Below are 19,380 nucleotides of genomic sequence, written 5' to 3' on the forward strand. Positions count from 1 at the left end.
TAAAAGTCGCATGGGTTTCCTGCACTTTTGCCACTAGTGAACAACAAAAACATCCCCTCCCAAATCCCCACTGGACTGTATTGGCGTAGCCTTGGAGCACAGCGTGGAAATTTACGTTCTTAGATATTTTTGGTTGTACAGGGCAACAATCAAAATGTCTAAGAAGATTGAATTGACCATTGTAGCACACCCTACGGCGTGGTGCAGACCCGTTATGCTATGCTATGCTAAATATTTTTGATTAGTCAATTTTATTATCCAATTGTATTTTCCAAATCAAACCTGTGTCGAAACCGTTTTTTACCTGAAATCCCTTTGGCATTTACATCAATGTTCAGGTTGTGTCAAGATAGCACGACAAGATTGAAACTTCTTTCATATGAAGAGAGACAACAATGCACTGTTTTTTTTTTGGTTTTTATCAAATATCTCAAAATTGAAATCGAATTTTGGGGATCTGTGAAAGTCAAGAGGTGAGGCAGTGTAAGCTGCACAGAATGGCGTTCTTAACTAAATTTGGACCAAAATGCAGGTAAGACAAGCAAGGGTCCTGATTGCTCCAAAGCGACTCAGTTACTCGCGAGCACAATTCGAGCACGGAGAGACTGTGCCCAGAAATTTTAACAATTAAAATTGTTGATTTTACTTTCGTAAATTTTAACAAAAACGTACTTGTTACTGCCAATATTCCGTTAAAATAACTAAAATTCAGTATTTATTTAATAACCTGTTTGTTGAAAATGCTAGAAAAAGCTAATAGATTTCCCGAACTCGAATGAACGTGCTCGACTGTTAGCTTTTGTTTTAGGAAAATCAAAAATTTTGTTGGTTGAATATAATTTACATTTGGTTGAATATTTAGAAGATAAACTTGGGTTTGTTTACATTAGAGAGCCTATATGGAGAGGCGAAATGTCACTCTCAGGGTTCCAATCGAACTGTCAAATCGGGGTTCCAATCGAGCAACAAGAACATGCAAGAACAAGGTTGGAATCGATTTGAAATTATTTTTGCAAAAAAACGAGACTTATAACAATTACAAGTATTGTAAAACTGTTTTTGATAATAATCTGGTAGTTTTCATTATGTTTGTGCTTGTTCGGTACAAGAAAAGTGCCAACACCAAAGAAAAACTACAAGTTTTTCAACCTTAAATTTGAATGACTTTGGGTGTTTGAAATTTCTCCCAGAACATTTCATTTCCCTATGTAGGTCCCTAGTTTACATCTGTCATTTGAAGTCAGGATTCGAACGAGAGCGGTCGGTTTGTTGAGTTTGTGTTGTTAATTGTGAAGTAAGAGGATGTGAAAGGTGAAAATTACACTATTTGGCTAAGTTGAAGTGGCAAATCGAAGTGCACACTGCTGCAACTGTGAAGGTGGAATTGGTGAGTAAGTTTGTTGATGATTTCTTTGCAGGTGATAAACTATGAATAGCAAAACGAGGACATTCGCAATGGGGACCTCTGATGCGAGGGGACTTTATGATAATGTTTGGAGGAAAGAGAGGGGCAGTGGAAGGAAGAGGCGGGCCAACTCTTGCACGACAATACTTGCACGGGCAAATTTAACAAAATGTTGGTTAATCTAAGTAAGTATGGGTTTAATTTTACACAACAATTTATCTATTGTGTTTTTAATTAGAAAACTGAATCACCAGGAACCTTCGTGCTTACGATGGATATTTCAGAATCATCAACCATAAAATACATGGAAATGCGTACACATTATATCAAAATAAAAATTCGATGGTGGGAAATGTCTAAAAAAATAAAATATATAAAAGATATAAAAAAGAAGATATTAATATTTTAAAAATGCTGTTGAAAAAGACTGGTAAGTAAAACTCAAAATATTGTTTTCAGGAATCGGAGTACGTTAAATAAATTGAATCAAATGCAATGAAAGTATGTTGCCAAAAGTAGTTGTTAAATTAGTGCAAACTGGGTAAGTAGCATTATTGATATTTCTTGTTTATAATTACATTTATGAACGTTCCTTTTATCAGTTTAGAGCCGGAATTAATTTTTTTATTAGATTAATAATAAATTTCATATGTCTATTTGCAGCAAAAGGTTCACCTTGGTGTAAATTCTGTGTCCAACCTCAAGAAAAATAACTAAACATGAGACCGTTGTAGATGATGACGACTTATCGGATGATTTCTCAGTGATGGTAAGTGAATACAACACTTAATTGTATACAACATAATAAAAATATAAGCTTAAAACTTGGTGAAATTTTTGCTCGGTTTCTACTTTTAAGGAATTTACGAGAAATTAAACATATTTTTTGAACATGTTTAACAAAATTTGTAAAATGCTTTTTTTATTATATTTTTTTTAAAACATTAATCAAACATAACATGTTTTATAATAACAATTAAAAAAATACAAATAAGTACAAGTACAACAAGTTAATTTGTGAGGCATTATTACAAAATTTACTGCAAATTAAATAAAAATATTGCTAACTACAGCTAATTACTGACTACATGTACGAATATTTTTCTGTATTCAAGTAAGACATTAGTTAAAAATATAGCTAGAAATTCGGCCCAGCCTGTATCGTTAAATAATTAAAGAAAATATATTGTAGAGTGTAACAAAAATGACTTTTTGGCGGGCATTCAAGGGTTTGTTCCGGTGGGCATACTAAGCCCAAATCCAAAATATGAGCTTGATTGGACGTAACAGGAGCTGGCGCTCCGCCCTTCAATTTTAAATGGGATTTAACCCGTAAAAAAAGATTTTTTCAAAAATGTCACTTTTTGAGGCATTTTGGCCACCAATGCGTTTGCCAAAAACATCACTGGCGTGTAGGCCAGATCCTTGCGCATCTTTTGGTATATATAACATTGACATTTGGAGCACCCTGGAGCTCGGTACAGGCCTTCAAAGTTTGGCATTTTTTCGAAAAATCGGTCCCGGCAAAAAAGATATGCGTCGCGCCTCGCGACGCCCTAGACGCCATTTGATTTTGCCAGGGCCGATTTTTCGAAAAAATGCCAAACTTTGAAGACCTGTACCGAGCTCCAGGGTGCTCCAAATGTCAATGTTATATATACCAAAAGATGCGCAAGGATCTGGCCTACACGCCAGTGATGTTTTTGGCAAACGCATTGGTGGCCAAAATGCCTCAAAAAGTGACATTTTTGAAAAAATCTTTTTTTACGGGTTAAATCCCATTTAAAATTGAAGGGCGGAGCGCCAGCTCCTGTTACGTCCAATCAAGCTCATATTTTGGATTTGGGCTTAGTATGCCCACCGGAACAAACCCTTGAATGCCCGCCAAAAAGTCATTTTTGTTACATCCTAATATATAGAGACACTAACATAAATTATGTTTAATTAAGAAATGTTTTGTTATAAACCACTAATAATTTGCTGCATGCAAAAATATTTCAGTTGATACAACGAAAAAAAAAGTTAAAAAATAGTTGAAAAATATTGTCCAGCCTGTTTTTTACAGAATAGAGCAATTCCAGCTCAAATCAGGAATTTTTCTGGTACTTTTGTACCCGACCCTCTCCGATTTCAATGAAAGTTTTTAGACATGTTATCCTAGGCCTATATAAGCCATTTTTGTGTATATGGAGCCAATAGTACTCGAAAATAACATTTGAGAAGGGCGTAAGGTATTTAAATATTTTTGTATTTTGCAATTTAAAAATTACTGTGTCTCGAAGCCATTGCGTCGTATCAAAAAGTGGTCCAAGACAAACTTGTAGGAAATTGGATGGGCTTTCTGAAAAAAATACACTGAAACAAAAATACACGCCACTTCTATGAGATTTTTTGATTTTTAAGTCTAAAACTTAAATTTAAAGGTGTTGTCACGATTTTTTTTCGTTCAAAATTTTTGAGGAAATAGCCTAAGATGTTACCAAAAGACTGACGAAAAATGCAGGATGGTATGTCTCTCCTAAAAAAATACAAAAATCATTTACTAAAACTGTTTTTTTGAAAAGTGGTCTAAACGTCAAAATTTTAAAAAAACCCACAGTGAGAATCGATTCTCCAGACAATTTTACATAAAAGTCTCCATATTGACCATTGTCCTATGTCCAATCCTTGGGAAGATACAGCGGTTTTAAAAATAAAAATGATGAAAAAATGGGTTTTTTTTGTGGTTTTTGGCAATTTCTATATGACAGACTTGGTTTTTCAGTCTCGTAAATATTTTTACCGGAAAGCTCGTCCAATTTCCCATAAGTTTGCCTTTGACAGCTTTTTGATTTGACTCGTTTTGATATTTACGTAAGCTAATTTATTATCCAGGTTTCTACCACACTGAAAAAAATATTCTCTTTTCAGTTATTAACAATGTAATTAAGCTTATAACTGTAAGCCCTTACATCCAATTGAAATGCTGTCAAAGGCAAACTTATGGGAAATTGGACGAGCTTTCCGGTAAAAATATTTACGAGACTGAAAAACCAAGTCTGTCATATAGAAATTGCCAAAAACCACCAAAAAACCCATTTTTTCATCATTTTTATTTTTAAAACCGCTGTATCTTCCCAAGGATTGGACATAGGACAATGGTCAATATGGAGACTTTATGTAAAATTGTCTGGGGAACCGCTTCCCACTATGGTTTTTTTTTTTAAATTTTGACGTTTAGACCACTTTTCAAAAAAACAGTTTTAGTAAATGATTTTTGTATTTTTTAGGAGAGACATACCATCCTGCATTTTTCGTCAGTCTTTTGGTAACATCTTAGGCTATTTCCTCAAAAATTTTGAACGAAAAAAAATCGTGACAACACCTTTAAATTTAAGTTTTAGACTTAAAAATCAAAAAATCTCATAGAAGTGGCGTGTATTTTTGTTTCAGTGTATTTTTTTCAGAAAGCCCATCCAATTTCCTACAAGTTTGTCTTGGACCACTTTTTGATACGACGCAATGGCTTCGAGACACAGTAATTTTTAAATTGCAAAATACAAAAATACTTAAATACCTTACGCCCTTCTCAAATGTTATTTTCGAGTACTATTGGCTCCATATACACAAAAATGGCTTATATAGGCCTAGGATAACATGTCTAAAAACTTTCATTGAAATCGGAGAGGGTCGGGTACAAAAGTACCAGAAAAATTCCTGATTTGAGCTGGAATTGCTCAATATTTAACAATTATTCAGCTGAAAACAAAAAAAATAGTTAATTTTCTGAAAAAAATATTCTAGCAGTCGACTGCTAGAATTTTTTTTTGGTCATTTAACCAACAAAAATGGCAATTCTAACTATTTTTTTATTACTTTTACCTACTGGTGGTCAGCAATTTCGGGTTAACAAAATCAACAATCGATTGTTGAAAAAAAGCTGTGTAAAAAATTAGCCCATACTTTTAGTTAAATTAACCAAGAATTTCTTAGATTTGCCCTGGCCGGTCTCTCCGTGAGTGTATCACTTTCACCCCTAATGAAAACTCTCATTTGTATGAAAGGGATGATGTATACACTATTGTTTACAAAAGTTTTGTGCAATTTTGAAATGTTAGGCTCCAAATCTAGTGCGGCGAAAAACTGCTTTGACCATTTCCTACCGTTTGTCACTTCCACTCCAATCGCTACTAAACACTCTCTATTTGCTCTCGCTCGCACTCCAATCGGGTAGTACAGCGAATGGTTCAGAGAAACTGATTTCGTTGAGGTGCTCAAAGCTGACTGAGAATAGTTTGAGATCGGCTATGTTTTGATCATTTATCAAACTGCTTAAAACCAATGTTATCAAGTTTTTTTTCTGTAATTTTGTTGATAGCACAACATCAAATACACATTTGACAGCAATTTCCACCATACCAAATTCTATTTGACGGCAAACTGTTGTAGTGCAGGCGAAGTGAGCGCTGTGCTAGTATTTTTTAGGATCTTTCCTCTCTGAGCATATTCGTGTGTGACCCGGGTTGACGGAGGGAGTAGGAAAAGAAACTCCCTAAGTATTTGTTTCGCTGAGTGAAGCGACTGAGCCAGCATGTCGTGTATGCTCGCGAATGGTTGCGCACCCCAGTCGGTAAAGATTCGTTCGGTGATGAGTGAGTGATTTCTGATCTTTGAACTGAAAATCAGGACCCTTGACGACAAGTTAGCACGACGGCGACGAGATGAGCTTTTGGTGTCACGGTACTTAAACATTTCAATTAATGCGCCTTAGAATAGTTTCACATTTTTTTCACATTTCGAAGCTTGATTCTAAAGGAAATTGTTATTCTCTACATTGATCTCTTGATCGAAACACTGATGCTCTGTGATTTCATTTTGAAATATTATTATCGCTTCAAAAATGTCATTGCTTGCCATCATTATGACCATCGTTGAAAAAAATAGATAAAAAATATAGTTGTTTGAAGTACAAACAAAATTAATTCGAATATTTATGGTTCAGCGAAACTTAAAAATGTTAAAATCATTTTATAGTTCAGCGCAAAAAAAAACCTCTCCAAAAGCCATCAACATTTAATGAACTCATCACATTGTAGTTTGATTACAATCTTGTTTTTATTTGCACCAGTGCACACACCAGAGAGACCTGCAAAAAAATGCTAAAACAAACTACCCTTTAAAAGCTCATGACAAATGCCCCGCAAGCTCGTCTCAAGAGCGACGAGTCACAAGATTTGTGCTGCGGGAAATCTCATAAAAAAGCGGGCAGCACAGAGACACCCCACTTTTCGCTGATGACCATCATCTTTCCCCCTTGAGTTTTGGCGTGAAGGGGGGGGGGGGACGGTGGAATGTTGATGGGTTTGAGGGTGGGTTTCGCCGGTGGTGGTGTTAAGGTCGTTCGTGCAGTGAAAAGCTTTCACGGATTTTATTTTCCTCCCACTTTTTTCTTCTTACTTTTTTTTTCAAATGAATCTACCATTTTTGGATTGTTTCGTGTCCTCGTTTTTAGTTTTTTCTTCCTTTTTTGTGTGCTGCTTGTGTGACTTTGGCTTTGCTTTATTTCTTTGCCACTTTTCCATCAGATTCGCTTCATTACGCGCGCACGTTCGCTCCACCCGTTGGCAGCACTGCCAGTCAGTGCTGCCAGGTTTGGAGAAGGACGATGTGTGGCAATTTTGCCCTTTTACTATATTTTTTTTTGCCACTATTTCTAAAGTGGAGATTCACCCTTAATGATATATAGCCCTGGAAGCGAAATGAAGATTTAGAGACGACGAACCTTGCCCGGATTAAACCTGCTCGAGTTTATGAGTGTGATGTACTACATAGAGTGGGACATAGAAAATGAAAATGCTATACTGGAGAAATGGCTGCAATAAAAAAGCGCTCTGGTGTCGTTTTTGAGAGGTGGAAGCATGATTTTATTTTCCGGGAGGTTTTGTGCCCTAGATATTGCTAGTTTGTGCTCACGGTATGGTTTTAAGTGACATTGCGACGGTTAGAAAATGCTTTTAAATAGCAGTTTTAGTGGAATGATTTCCTTTCCATGTTGTTGACGATCATTTTAATTAATAAAAATAGATAAATAACTTCTTCGAACAAAAAGTTCAAGCTTATAAATTGTTTCAATGTATTTGAATTCACAAAGAATTAAACAAATTAAAGAAATTAAAAACACAGAGAATACGAGTGCTCCAATCTAAAAAAAACAAAACAATATCATTCAAGCATTGCATTAGAGCAGTTCTCTCAGATTTCGGTCATTTGATTTTTTTTGTATTTTTTAATCCGACTGAAACTTTTTTGGTGCCTTCGGTATGCCCAAAGAAGCCATTTTGCATCATTAGTTTGTCCATATAATTTTCTATACAAATTTGGCAGCAGTCCATACAAAAATGATGTATGAAAATTCAAAAATCAATATCTTTTGAAGGAATTTTCTGATTGATTTGGTATCTTCGGCAAAGTTGTAGGTATGGACCACAATTAAAAAAAATTATACACGGTAAAAAAATTAACTCTTGGTCACTAAAACTTGATTTGCAAAAAAAAAACACTATTTTATTTATTTTTTTATTTTTTGATTTGACTTTTCAGATTTTTTTTAAAAATCGATGCTGATTGTTTCAAAAAATCGAAATATTGGTCGCAAGTCCACCGGTTCCAATCTAAAACCATTTTTACGTATCTGTTTTGAAAATAGTCGAAGTTTTCATTTTTTTTAAATAAGTGCACAAGTTTGCTCACTTTTGGAAAAAATATTTTTGAAAAGCTAAGAAAATTCACTATGTTTTGCCTATTTGAACATTGTTGATACGACCCTTAGTTGATGAGATATTGCCATGCAAGTGATCAATTTTTTTTAGAAAATGGTCGGTTGTTTGGGTAAGACTTGGAAAACATCAATTTTCCTGTTTTAAACACTTGCATGCCAATATCTCAGCAACTAAGGATCGTATCAACAAAGTTCAAAAAAGCAAAATATAAAAGCTTTTCAAAAATATTTTTTTTAAAGTGGGCAAACATGTGCACTAATTTAAAAAAAATATAAAAACTTCGACTATTTTTAAAATACCGTCAACTGGGGCGAATCGGGATAACTGTCTGAATAGGAACAGCACGATTAAGAGCACTTAGAAGCTTCAATTTAGGAAATTAATGAACACATTTTGTTGCTCTGAATCTGGTCTAACCGAAACCACTTCAAAAAAGCAAAATGTTAGGCTTCAACATTGCTAAAACTGCTGTCCCAATTCGCCCCATGTGTCCCGATTCGCCCCAGATGACGGTAGTTACCCAAAAATGGCTTGAACTTGAAAACGGTGCACTTTATCAAAATTTCACTAAAGTTTTTTTTTAAAGCAAATTTGGTTTTTACATCGGAAAATAAAGTTGAAAAATTTTTGCGACCAATACTTCGATTTTTTTTTTAAATCAGAATTGATTAAAAATTCATAACTTGGTCAATAATTTTTTGCACAACCTGTAAATTTCTGAAAAATTGGCTTTTGATGTCCTAAAACATTAAAAAACTATAAACAGTGTTTTTTTGCAAATCAAGTTTTAGTGACAAAAAGTTAATGAAAAAATCACCAAAAAAATTTTACCGTGTATAATTTTTTTTCAGTGTAGCCTTTATTCATACCTACAACTTTGCCGAAGATAGCAAATCGATTAAAAAATTCCTTCAAAAGAAACAGATTTTTGAAATATCATATATCATTTTTGTATGAACAGTTGAGAAATTTGTATGGAATATCATACACCCAAAACTGGCAGCGCTAGTCCGAGAGAATGATGGTCTCGAGTCGAGAGAATAGTGGTACCATTCACGGACGCAGAGAACACAGCTCGAGATGGGCGATAGAACTATTCTCTCGAGGTTCATTTGCAAAAAAAGTTCATCCGTCAAACAAAAAATCAAAAGTGTCGACAACGGGAATCGAACCAGAGACCTTTGACAAACCAATCCAATGACTTAGCTGCCTCGGCCACCACAGCTTGGCGACCATGGAGAAGTCAGAAGTCGATGTATGACACTTGTTGGAGATTTATTGATTCAACTAACGAATGAACTCATTTGTTATGATGGTGTGAGTTGGTACCATTATTCTATCGATTTTGGCACTGAGCCCTCAATAAATTTTGTGAGAACGATTATCTCGATTCTGAATTTTGGGTGTATGGACAAGCTAATGATGCAAAATGGCTTCTTTGGGCATACCGAAGGCACAAAAAAAGTTTCAGCCGGATTAAAAAATACAAAAATTAAAATTCCAAAAAAAATTACCGATTTCATAGAGAATTGCTCTGAAGGTATTGAAACCTTTTGAGTACCGTCAATCGGGGTGACAATGGGTTAAGAAACGATACGGTAATCAAACCATCCACATTAACGACCCCCAGGTCTTTTGTGGTCTCTATTGCAAGTTTCTGCTCGAACGTAGGAGTCCGAAGGCTTGAATGGGGAGAGCACCCAAACCTCTTTTACTCCAAGGAACCTTCCACCCCAGTGTTTGAACTGACGATCTTCGGATTGCGAGTCCAACCGCCGCCAGCGATTCCACCGGAGTAGGTTTGGTTTGGTGTGTTGTTTGTATTTATGGCATGGAGACGACTCCTACACCTGGAATGACTTAACGGCCTAACAACCAAGCCGGGACCGACATTTTACTTCCTCATCCGATGGAAGGTTGCAGCAGATGGGAATCGAACCCAGAATCATCCGCTTACAAAGCGGACAGCGTAACCATTCGGCCACGCACTGCCACGCTACACCTCTCGTAACTTCTTAATAACAAAAATAATTTAATAACATCGAAAAACTTTTAACGTAGAATTGTTTTTCGATTGTTAACTATCATTTTCCCAAAATATGGTGGAATTTGATGAACTCTTCCTTAAATGCCAATCGTTTGGAAATCCACCCAATCTCACCCCTTAGAGGGGGTGACACTGGGTCAAATCAAACTGAAGTGATGCTCAAATACAAATATAAATAAATGACATCCAACAGTGTGGCTTATCTAAGGGAATCTTATTGATATGCTATAGCGTTGGAAGCGGAGATTTTTAAATATTAAGGTACTATTTGGGCAATTTCGAAAAGTACAATAAATTGATGATTTTTCGAAAAGTAATTTTTGGCCAAAAACGAACCTTAAATGCAGGCCAAGGGCGAATGATGCTGATGATACCTCTTTAGTTGACGCTCAGGCGAGGAACATCCTGGAACATCCTGCTAGTCCTGTTAGATCATTCTTGATCAAGACAGTATAGCTCTCGTTCCTTGCAAGTGTCCTATTTTCTTACCTCCACTTTGGCTTGGTTTCGGTCAATGCCCGTTCTTACACTGAAAATTGCGAATTGCGAAAAACGTACCTAAAATTTAGAAAGCTGGCAAAATGAACGTAATTTTGTCAACAAAGGTTTCTTGAGGAGGTTTCAACCCTAAACAACCTGAGAAATTGCAAAATCCATAAAAAAAATCATGTTGACCCAATTTCACCCCCCAAATCCAATGTTACCTCCCCTGACGGTATTCAAACTCATTTTGAATTTAAATATCGATTTTGAATTTAAATATTAATTTTGAACATATCACAGATGCACTTAGGAAAAGGGATATCAAATAAATAAAAACAATGTTTTGTAAATCACATTTTTTCAAAATTTCACCACCCACTTCTCTCTCTCCCCCCCCCTCCTTCCAGCTCCCTTCCGCCTGTCGGACACGATCGAGGTGCTGGCCACGCCGGGCCACACGCTGTCCTGCGTATCGCTGCTGGTTCGCAACTGCACCGTCGCACCAAACGCCGATGCCGGTGACATCCCGAACGCCCCCCAAACGGTGGCCATCGTGGGCGATCTGTTCGAGCGCGCCGAGGACATCGCGGACGCGGCCCTCTGGCTCGATGCGGGCAGCGAAGATCCGGCCGCGCAGCGGCGCAACCGGGCCCGGATGGCCACCCTGGCGGACTACATCGTGCCGGGGCACGGACCGGGCTTTGCGGTGACGGGGGATGCTAGGGCGGCGCTGAATGCGCAGCAGGTGGGGGACGCCGCACAGTAATTAGGTGGCGGAAGTTTTGAACACTCTTAAATGAACATTGTAATCGAGTTTTTTCCTAGATTAGTTGTTGGCTTGCGTTGGTTTTTTGAGAGAAATTAAAAAAAATGCTTACAGAATTACAGTTATTGAGGAATATTATTACAATTGAAGAGAAAATATTAAATACGTTATTATGATTACTGAAAACAAAGCATTTAAGTCGAGTGAATTCGAATATTTGAAAGGCATGAAGTGAAAAGAGCACACATTACTAGAGTTACATTGGTTTGTTAGGTAAGCAGTTGAACTATCACGAAAGCTAGGTTTGTTACAGAGTGCGCAAGAAAGTGTTTCAATTTGCTTTATTACAAATAGAGGAAAATAGAAGAGTAAAAATGACATGAGTTTGATTGCAATAGCCTTCGTTTAACGGTTTGTATTTGATATCAGCTACAAGAACTTTGCTGGACGCAAGTCCATGCGAGCAAATCACACAAGAAAAATATATTATGAAAAAAAAGGAAACAAATATTAAACGTGCACGATATTAATACGCAACTTTATGGTCATACATGTATGTTAGCGGAATTAGAGTTTCAAGTTTCTTAACAATTATGTATTTGTGACATGGTAAAAAAACACACGTATTACTGGAAGAAGAAAAAACAAACAATACAAACAACACAATGTAGTAGTTTTAAATGTTCAATCTTTGTTCGAGAAGGAAGAAACCAGCAGAAACAAAAAAATAGTAGTTCTACAACTGCAGTTGAACGGTACCAATTTCCCAACAAAATGGTTGTGCTGAAATAGAACAAGAACAGACCACACGCAAACACTAGTAGAGAACCAGTTTTTGGACGCCTCCGGCTCGGTAGGAACCGGCAGGTGGCCGTGCTTCAAGAAAACAGAAACAAAAAACAACAAAAATGCCAATGAAAGCAACCACACACACATTCACAAGCAAAAACGCAAGTAAAACTTAAATTATAATTGTTTATTTGTTTAGAGTATAATGTGAAAAAAAAAAATCACACACATACACATACAAAAAAAAATACATCGTTTAACTCACACACGTGTGCGGCTCGCGACGCACACCAGCCCGGTCGCGGTCGCACACCCAGAGCTGTGACAAGCAGCGACACTTTCACACTATTTGGATCTAACTCGATTTAAAACCAGAGAATAAAATCAGGCTAGAGAAAGAAAGAAAGAAGGAAAAGGAAACATCTGGAATGGTAGCAAAACGAAATTGCTAAACCAAAAAAAAACTTAGCTTTAAGAAACCAAAACAAAGCAAGAACTAATCAATGTTGTTAAAAAAGAAATCAATGTTTAGGTGGAAATGAAAAAAAAAACACTTTAAACAAGCATAACTCATCGTACGACACTGAAAAACGTTGTCACCCATACTGCAAAACGTTCATCGCACACTAAATATCAACACACACACACCTTCTTCGCCGCGAAGAAGTCATTGAAACACACACACACACAAACTTTAGCTGGTAAGTATAACCTCATGCAAAACACTGGTAGAATCCCCCCCCCCTTTTGCGTGGCCACGTGGTCCACGTGGTTCGCTAGGAATCCGGCACGTGGCTCTCGCGAGGGGGAGGCAAAAATCAGTCAAGCATAGAACCACAATAAAATGACTTGAGCAAAATATACAGCAGCATGCAGCTGTATCTTTTACCCGTAGACAAGATAAGGTTTATAATGATTATAAAATGGTAAACATTGTAGCTTTAAGAAGTAATTTTAAGCAGCAGCAGCATGACCCTTAAAAGTAAGCAAAAAAAGCATTGTTCATATTTTGGAAGAGTATGAATAATGCAAAAGATACGATTAATGAGACGCAGTAGTCTTGTTGAAATAATAAAATGTTATTGATTAAATATATAACGGTAAACACACATCATATGGATATTCAAGTTGAACTATTGATATGCTTTACATAAAATAAGCAGCAGCAGCATGATTCATTAAGAGATATTAATGAATAGTAATATAAGCAAACAACTATGAACAAGTAAAATGAGATATATTATCCAACCAAAAAAAAACACATAAAATATACTAACCAACTTCACTGTATCAATAAAAAAGAAAAAAAAAACAGGCAAATGTAAGCGAATGATTAAATCGGCGAAAAAAAAAAAAAATTAATCCAAGCAACCAAGCAAGCAAAATCACTTCCCCAAGTGAAACCCCAACATTGCTTCTCTAGAAACGGAAGCAGCAAAGTTATATCAAAAAGGCAACCAGAGAATAAAAAAAACACAAAAAAAAACAAAAAAAAACCAAGCAACCAAGGCAACCAAGAGACGAAACTGATTCACTGTAAAACCAAACCAAGAACTTCGAAAACCATCTAAAACTCGTCGATGGCGGGCGACACGTGCTGCGCAACTACCATCCGCGTGGTTTTTTGCGGGGGCCTACTAAGATCTCTGGCCACCGCAGACACGCTGCGGCACGGCCGCCGATCAAATCGATGAAAGTTTAAAACAAAACAAAAAAAATAAAGAACAAGAAAACCAACAACAACGGAAACCAACAAAAAAGCAAAACCCTGTTTGATTTCACACGTGTGGGGGTGAGTTGAGAAAAAAGGTCCTTGTCCACGTGTGGGTCCGCGTAATGTCTCTTTGGGGAGGTTGGTGGTGGTGTTGGCATTTGGCGTAAATGTTATTTTGAAATGAAGCGTTTGAGTTTATACTTAAAGGACATTTTTTGCGTTATTTTTGTAGCTCACGTTATTTTTGTAGCTTTTACAACAGGCTGTGGATTTTCCTATTTGAATCAAATTTTGCGAATCTCAGTTGAGCAATTCTCTACCAAAACCAGAAATAGATTTGATTTGGCTAAAAATTTATTGGGGCCTTCCTTAAACCTAAAGAAACCGTTTTGTGTCATTGGTTCACCGATACAAGTCTCAATAGGTTTTTTACAAAAAATCTATTTCTCAATATTTGTATCTTTTGATTTTTGAGAATTTTTGTTATGTTGTAAACCCGCAACTTTTGAACGAGCGAACGGTAAAAAAAATGTTGCCGCCGTGTTTTGATTTAAAAATATGAGATATTTGGAAATAATCAAAATACCTCATTTTTTATGTAAATTTGAATTTGCAATTGAAAAGTACTTCACAGATTTTTTAATAAAAAGCCTTGTTGCCAGGATATAGTCACTAGGATGTAACAACCCAAGTAACATTTTTTCCAGGAGTTCTACAAGAGCTCTTCAAGATAGCTGCAGCATAGCAGTTTGGACCGCGGTAGGATAAAACTCTCTTCAAGTACTTTTCCAAACTCCTGAACAAGCTTTGAAGAGAATTTTATCCTACCGCGGTCTAAACTGCTATGCTGTAGCTATCTTGAAGAACTCTAGTAGAACTCCTGGAAAAAATGTTTCTTGGGAAAGCAGGTCAATTGGGTACTAAAGCCTTATGTCAATTTTTATGTACAACGGTAAAAAACACGACTAAAACCCATTTCTGATCACTTTTTTTTCATTTTAATGTTAATTTTTTTTTTGACAATACAACATTTTTTCGATGGATCAACTATGGTCCCCTTGCAACGAAATGTCAAGTAGGAGCTTTTCTGTCAAGAAGGACCGCGAGGTTAATTTTTCAAAATTGATTCAAAAATCCATTTTAAACTCTTTGTGGTCGTACAAAGGGTCATTGTACTCAGAAAAATAAGCTTTATCGCTGTAAACAATAATATCAGCAATCTAAGCTTAATTTTAGGACCCAATTTTGCGGGCATTTCAGGGCATGATCTCCTGGGGATACTGAGCCCGAATATGAGTGCGGTTTTGGTTTCTGCCAGTTTTGAGCCCCTTAACGATTTTTGCATTTTTGCATCTCATGAGCACATATGCCGTGTTCCAGGGAACATCTTTGCCAAAGAGTGAGAAAAGATTCGAAAACATCAACTTTTTCTTCCAGCTCTTCTGGCAGCACCATCAATTTGTTTGAATGCATGAGCGTCGCGACGCCTGCCAGAAGAGAGTGCAAGTGCTGTCAGAAGCAGCCATGCCAGATATACAGATCAATCTGTATTATACATATTTTTCGATCCCAAAAGTCACAAATATCTTGTATATACATTAAAAAAAATGATTATATTTAAAAAATTCAACAAACTTTGCGATTGAACTAAGCTCTAGTACGATTAAAAAGCTTTAATCTGCTGTTATAATTTAAAAAAGTCTTGTATGGCTTCGAATTTGACATGAAACAGATAAAATACAGATTTATTTTAAAGAAAATACAGATCTTCCATAAAATAATCTGGCATCGTTGGACAGAAGAGAGTGAAGAAAAAGTTCATGTTTTCTCACTCTTCGGCAAAGTTGTTCCCAGGAACACGGACTATGTGCTCATGGGGTTTTTGGAAAATGTAAAAATCGTTAAGGGGCTCAAAACTGGCAAAATCCAAAACGCACCGATTTTACGGGTTAAATTCCATTTAAAATTCAAAGTCAAAGCGCAAGGTCCCGTCGCATCCAATCAAGCTCGGGATTCGGGATATTGACCTGAAATGCCCGCAAAATTTACCTTTTTTGTTACAACCTCATAGGGCGTCATCCATAAAGTATGTCACGCAAAAATCGGCCAACCCCCCCTACCCCCTATGTCACACTTTGTCACACAAGGTTGAACCCCCCTCAAAAATTACGTCACATTTTACCAGACCCCCCCCCCCCCTTGTTTCGATGGGATTTTTTGTAGTTTTTATTTCTTTAAACTCTCATAATTTTGGTATTTTTGCCAATTTTAATATGGACAAAAAAATTATAAGTTGTCTAATTATTCATTTTTTAGAATAAACATTGCGATATAAAAAAACAGTTTGGTATCTTTTTAAAATTAGACCTAGTATAACATTCAAGTATTAAAATATCTTGAAAACTGTTTTTCACAGCTTTGTATCTAATAAGTTCAAACCATTTATAGCAGTTTTCTTATGAACATCCTGCTTTCAAGCCATTTATTTTTATCGAGCAAGTATTTGCAAAATATTGAAGTTCCAGCTGAATAAAAAAAGTGACTATATAATAATTCATAATGTGATACTTCTAAATAATAGTAAGCAAACAATTTTAGAAACAAGGATTTAATTTAATTGTGTACATTTCGAATTAATATTATGCAATATTAAAAAAAGCCTAGCGTGACGTCACAGTCTCGCAATCCCCCCCTTCGTCACATCTTGTCACACCTACGGTAACCCCCCCCCCCCCTCCCCCCCCCTAAGAGCGTACGTACTTTATGGATGACGCCTAGCCACCTTTGAGTATCAATCAGAAAATGTTGATCGATGTTACTCATTTTTGGTCCAGAGTCCAAAAATGACTAAAACGAACTACATTCAACTTGGGGAGCGAGGTTTTAAAATAATCCCATATTTTGGCACGCTAGGATTCAGTGAATGCAAAAATTAAGATCAACAATTTTAAATTAATTTTCAAATTTTCATGTAACTTCCTGACAAATTCAAAAAATATTTAAAGGATAATATTTTTAGTTAATTTTGTTTAAAGTTTTTCAGCAATTCTGAGCATGAGCATGAGCATGAGAGACCACCCATGGTTGTCCTTCTCCGTTGCTGAACAGGACCGTAATATACCATCAGCACAACTGGTCACACGCTTCAACGATCAAATGATGTTTCCCTTATCAACAGCATGCATGAATGCGCTGAAAAGATAAAACATCACGATCATCAAAACTAGAGCCGGTGCGAATAGGAAACAGTCGTTGGCCACCAACGGCGCCCGCCATGTCAGTTTGTAGATCTCGAGGGAATGGGACGGGAATGTTAGTTAGCACATGCTGCTACCAAGGGTGGGTTCTATACGATATCCACACCCCCGCGTGTGCCGGAAAACTACTTCTACTTGGGATTTTGTTAGTGGGGAAGGGTAATGGCCAGGATTCATCATAGAGGATGATGATGTGGCCCAATAATCAATGAATTTTGTTGAATAGGGTGATGTATTATGTATTCTCAAGGCAAACAATCGGATGATGCGGATGAGACCGTTCCCGGTTATTTGGTGTTGAGTTTAACATAAATGATTCAATCTTAGACAGCCGGCTGTGGAAAGATAGAATCAAAATTATGTGTGATTAAAAGGTGAAATATTAAACTCAGCGTAACATATTTACGTAGAGTTGCCCTGAGACTATTTATACTATTAAATTATTATAAGATGAGCGACCAATTAATGACTGAAGAGTTATGATGTTATCTGAAGGACTTGAACAATCGCGTTGAAACAATATTTGTCGCCGTGATTCGCGGGAAACGAATGGTCGAATTGAATGATAATTTATATTTTGCTGACGCAATTTAAAAAGAATCTTCCCGTGAAACAATTGCAAATCATAGAACAAAGAAATCCGACTGTGATGTGTATCAAATACATGACTAACGAGAAAAACACACCGACGACGATGGACGAAAACGGAACGCGAAAAAAATGCGTCCCGACGGACAGGCACCTCGAAACGAACTGGCTCAGCTCTGCTGTCATCATGACAACCAGAGCTAGCCGCACCTTCACACACACACGCACGAACTCACCCGAAATACACACCGATGACGAACGACGAAAACGGAACGCGAAAAAATGCGTCCCGACGGACAGGCACCGCGAAACCAAGGTTACTGTAAGACAGGTTGGGCTGTGTTTGCAAGGCTGTATTGGTGCGAACACGCAGAAAAAAATAAAATGACAGTTTTCGCATGAAAATTCAATTTTCGAAATTTTTTACCTCCGTGCACAGTTGCCGACGAACCCAGTGACGTCACAAAGTTTGTTTTTCTTTTAAGTTCAGCGGCAGAAGGGGGATAATTAGTTGGTTTTGAGTAATTGAAGGTAATTTCAAGATGATTATCTTATCAGGGCATATTTTAATTCAATCCTTCCTCCAAATCCAGCATCATCCACTCATGACGGGACATACGGTTCACCTTATTGACGAGTTCCGGGACCTGTGCCGACAGTCCAATACAAGTTTTGACCGGGTTTGGTCCGGCACGAAGTTGCTGGAACCGCAGCAGGAGGAGGATGTTGGCGGCGGAAGTGGTTACTTGCCAGGAGACGGTGTTTTTGAGAGGTCAAAAAGGACCGGTGTAGGTTGGGTTCGAGTGGGAGGACGTGGTGGCAGCGATGACGAGGATGGAGGAGGTGATTGGAAGCGATGATTATAGTGCTCCGCGATGGAAAAGAACCCGAGTCAACTTGGAAGATCCGCTTACGCTGGCCAAAGCAAATCATAGACTTCCGGTGCGGTGGAATGCAAAGCAGGATTGTCACCAGCAGTCGTACGAGGGAGATCGTACTTGGACTCAACTGACCGCAGAAACGGAACTGGTGCAGCACATGTCGTTCAAATGTTCCGCCGGAAATGCTGGTGTTCTGACGCGTCGGACGTTCAACACTACCAGCCTCTGGAAATAACGGCCAAACGGGACGAAGTGTTCGACGAGGTGGCCTGCGAGCTGGGCATGCTGGGCTGGGCGACCGACCGGAAAGTGTGGGCCTGACTTCCGGATGTCGCATTCTTGCAGTCGATGCGTCTGTTGCCGATGACGCCGGACCGACTGAAAAGTTCATTGCGGAGGAACATGAGGCGTGCCTGCTGCGCGTCTGCGATATTCTGACCTTCGGAGCGCTGAAGCCTTGCCCCAAGTGCAGTAGCCAGTACGTGCTTCAAAAGTCGGCCTACATTTGTGAGGGTGACCTCACCGAGTACATCAAGTACCGTGGAGGCCAAACCGGTGCGCATGTCGGCCATAATTCCAGACGATGTCAAGCTGCAGTTTTCCTTTTTGGCCAAGTACTAATTGGAGGTGAGCGATCGAGTCATCAAGTACGTCCCTCCGATTCTGAGCACCACGATGAAGAAGGTAAAGAA

The 19,380-nt window shown here is 37.7% G+C and overlaps 1 protein-coding gene across 1 annotated transcript in view; it reads left to right on the plus strand.

Annotated features, from left to right (window-relative positions):
* The window catches only part of LOC120417373 (metallo-beta-lactamase domain-containing protein 1), a 285,379-nt gene extending 271,635 nt beyond the window's left edge, over positions 1-13,744 (plus strand). Inside the window, exon 4 of the mRNA XM_039579389.2 lies at positions 11,101-13,744. Coding sequence (XP_039435323.1) covers positions 11,101-11,459 — 359 coding nt within the window. The 3' untranslated portion in view covers positions 11,460-13,744. The remainder of the gene's footprint in view (positions 1-11,100) is intronic.
* Positions 13,745-19,380: the final 5,636 nt, after the last annotated feature.

This window comes from Culex pipiens, chromosome 2 (assembly GCF_016801865.2).
Source record: "Culex pipiens pallens isolate TS chromosome 2, TS_CPP_V2, whole genome shotgun sequence".
Classification (NCBI taxonomy): Eukaryota; Metazoa; Arthropoda; class Insecta; order Diptera; family Culicidae; genus Culex; species Culex pipiens.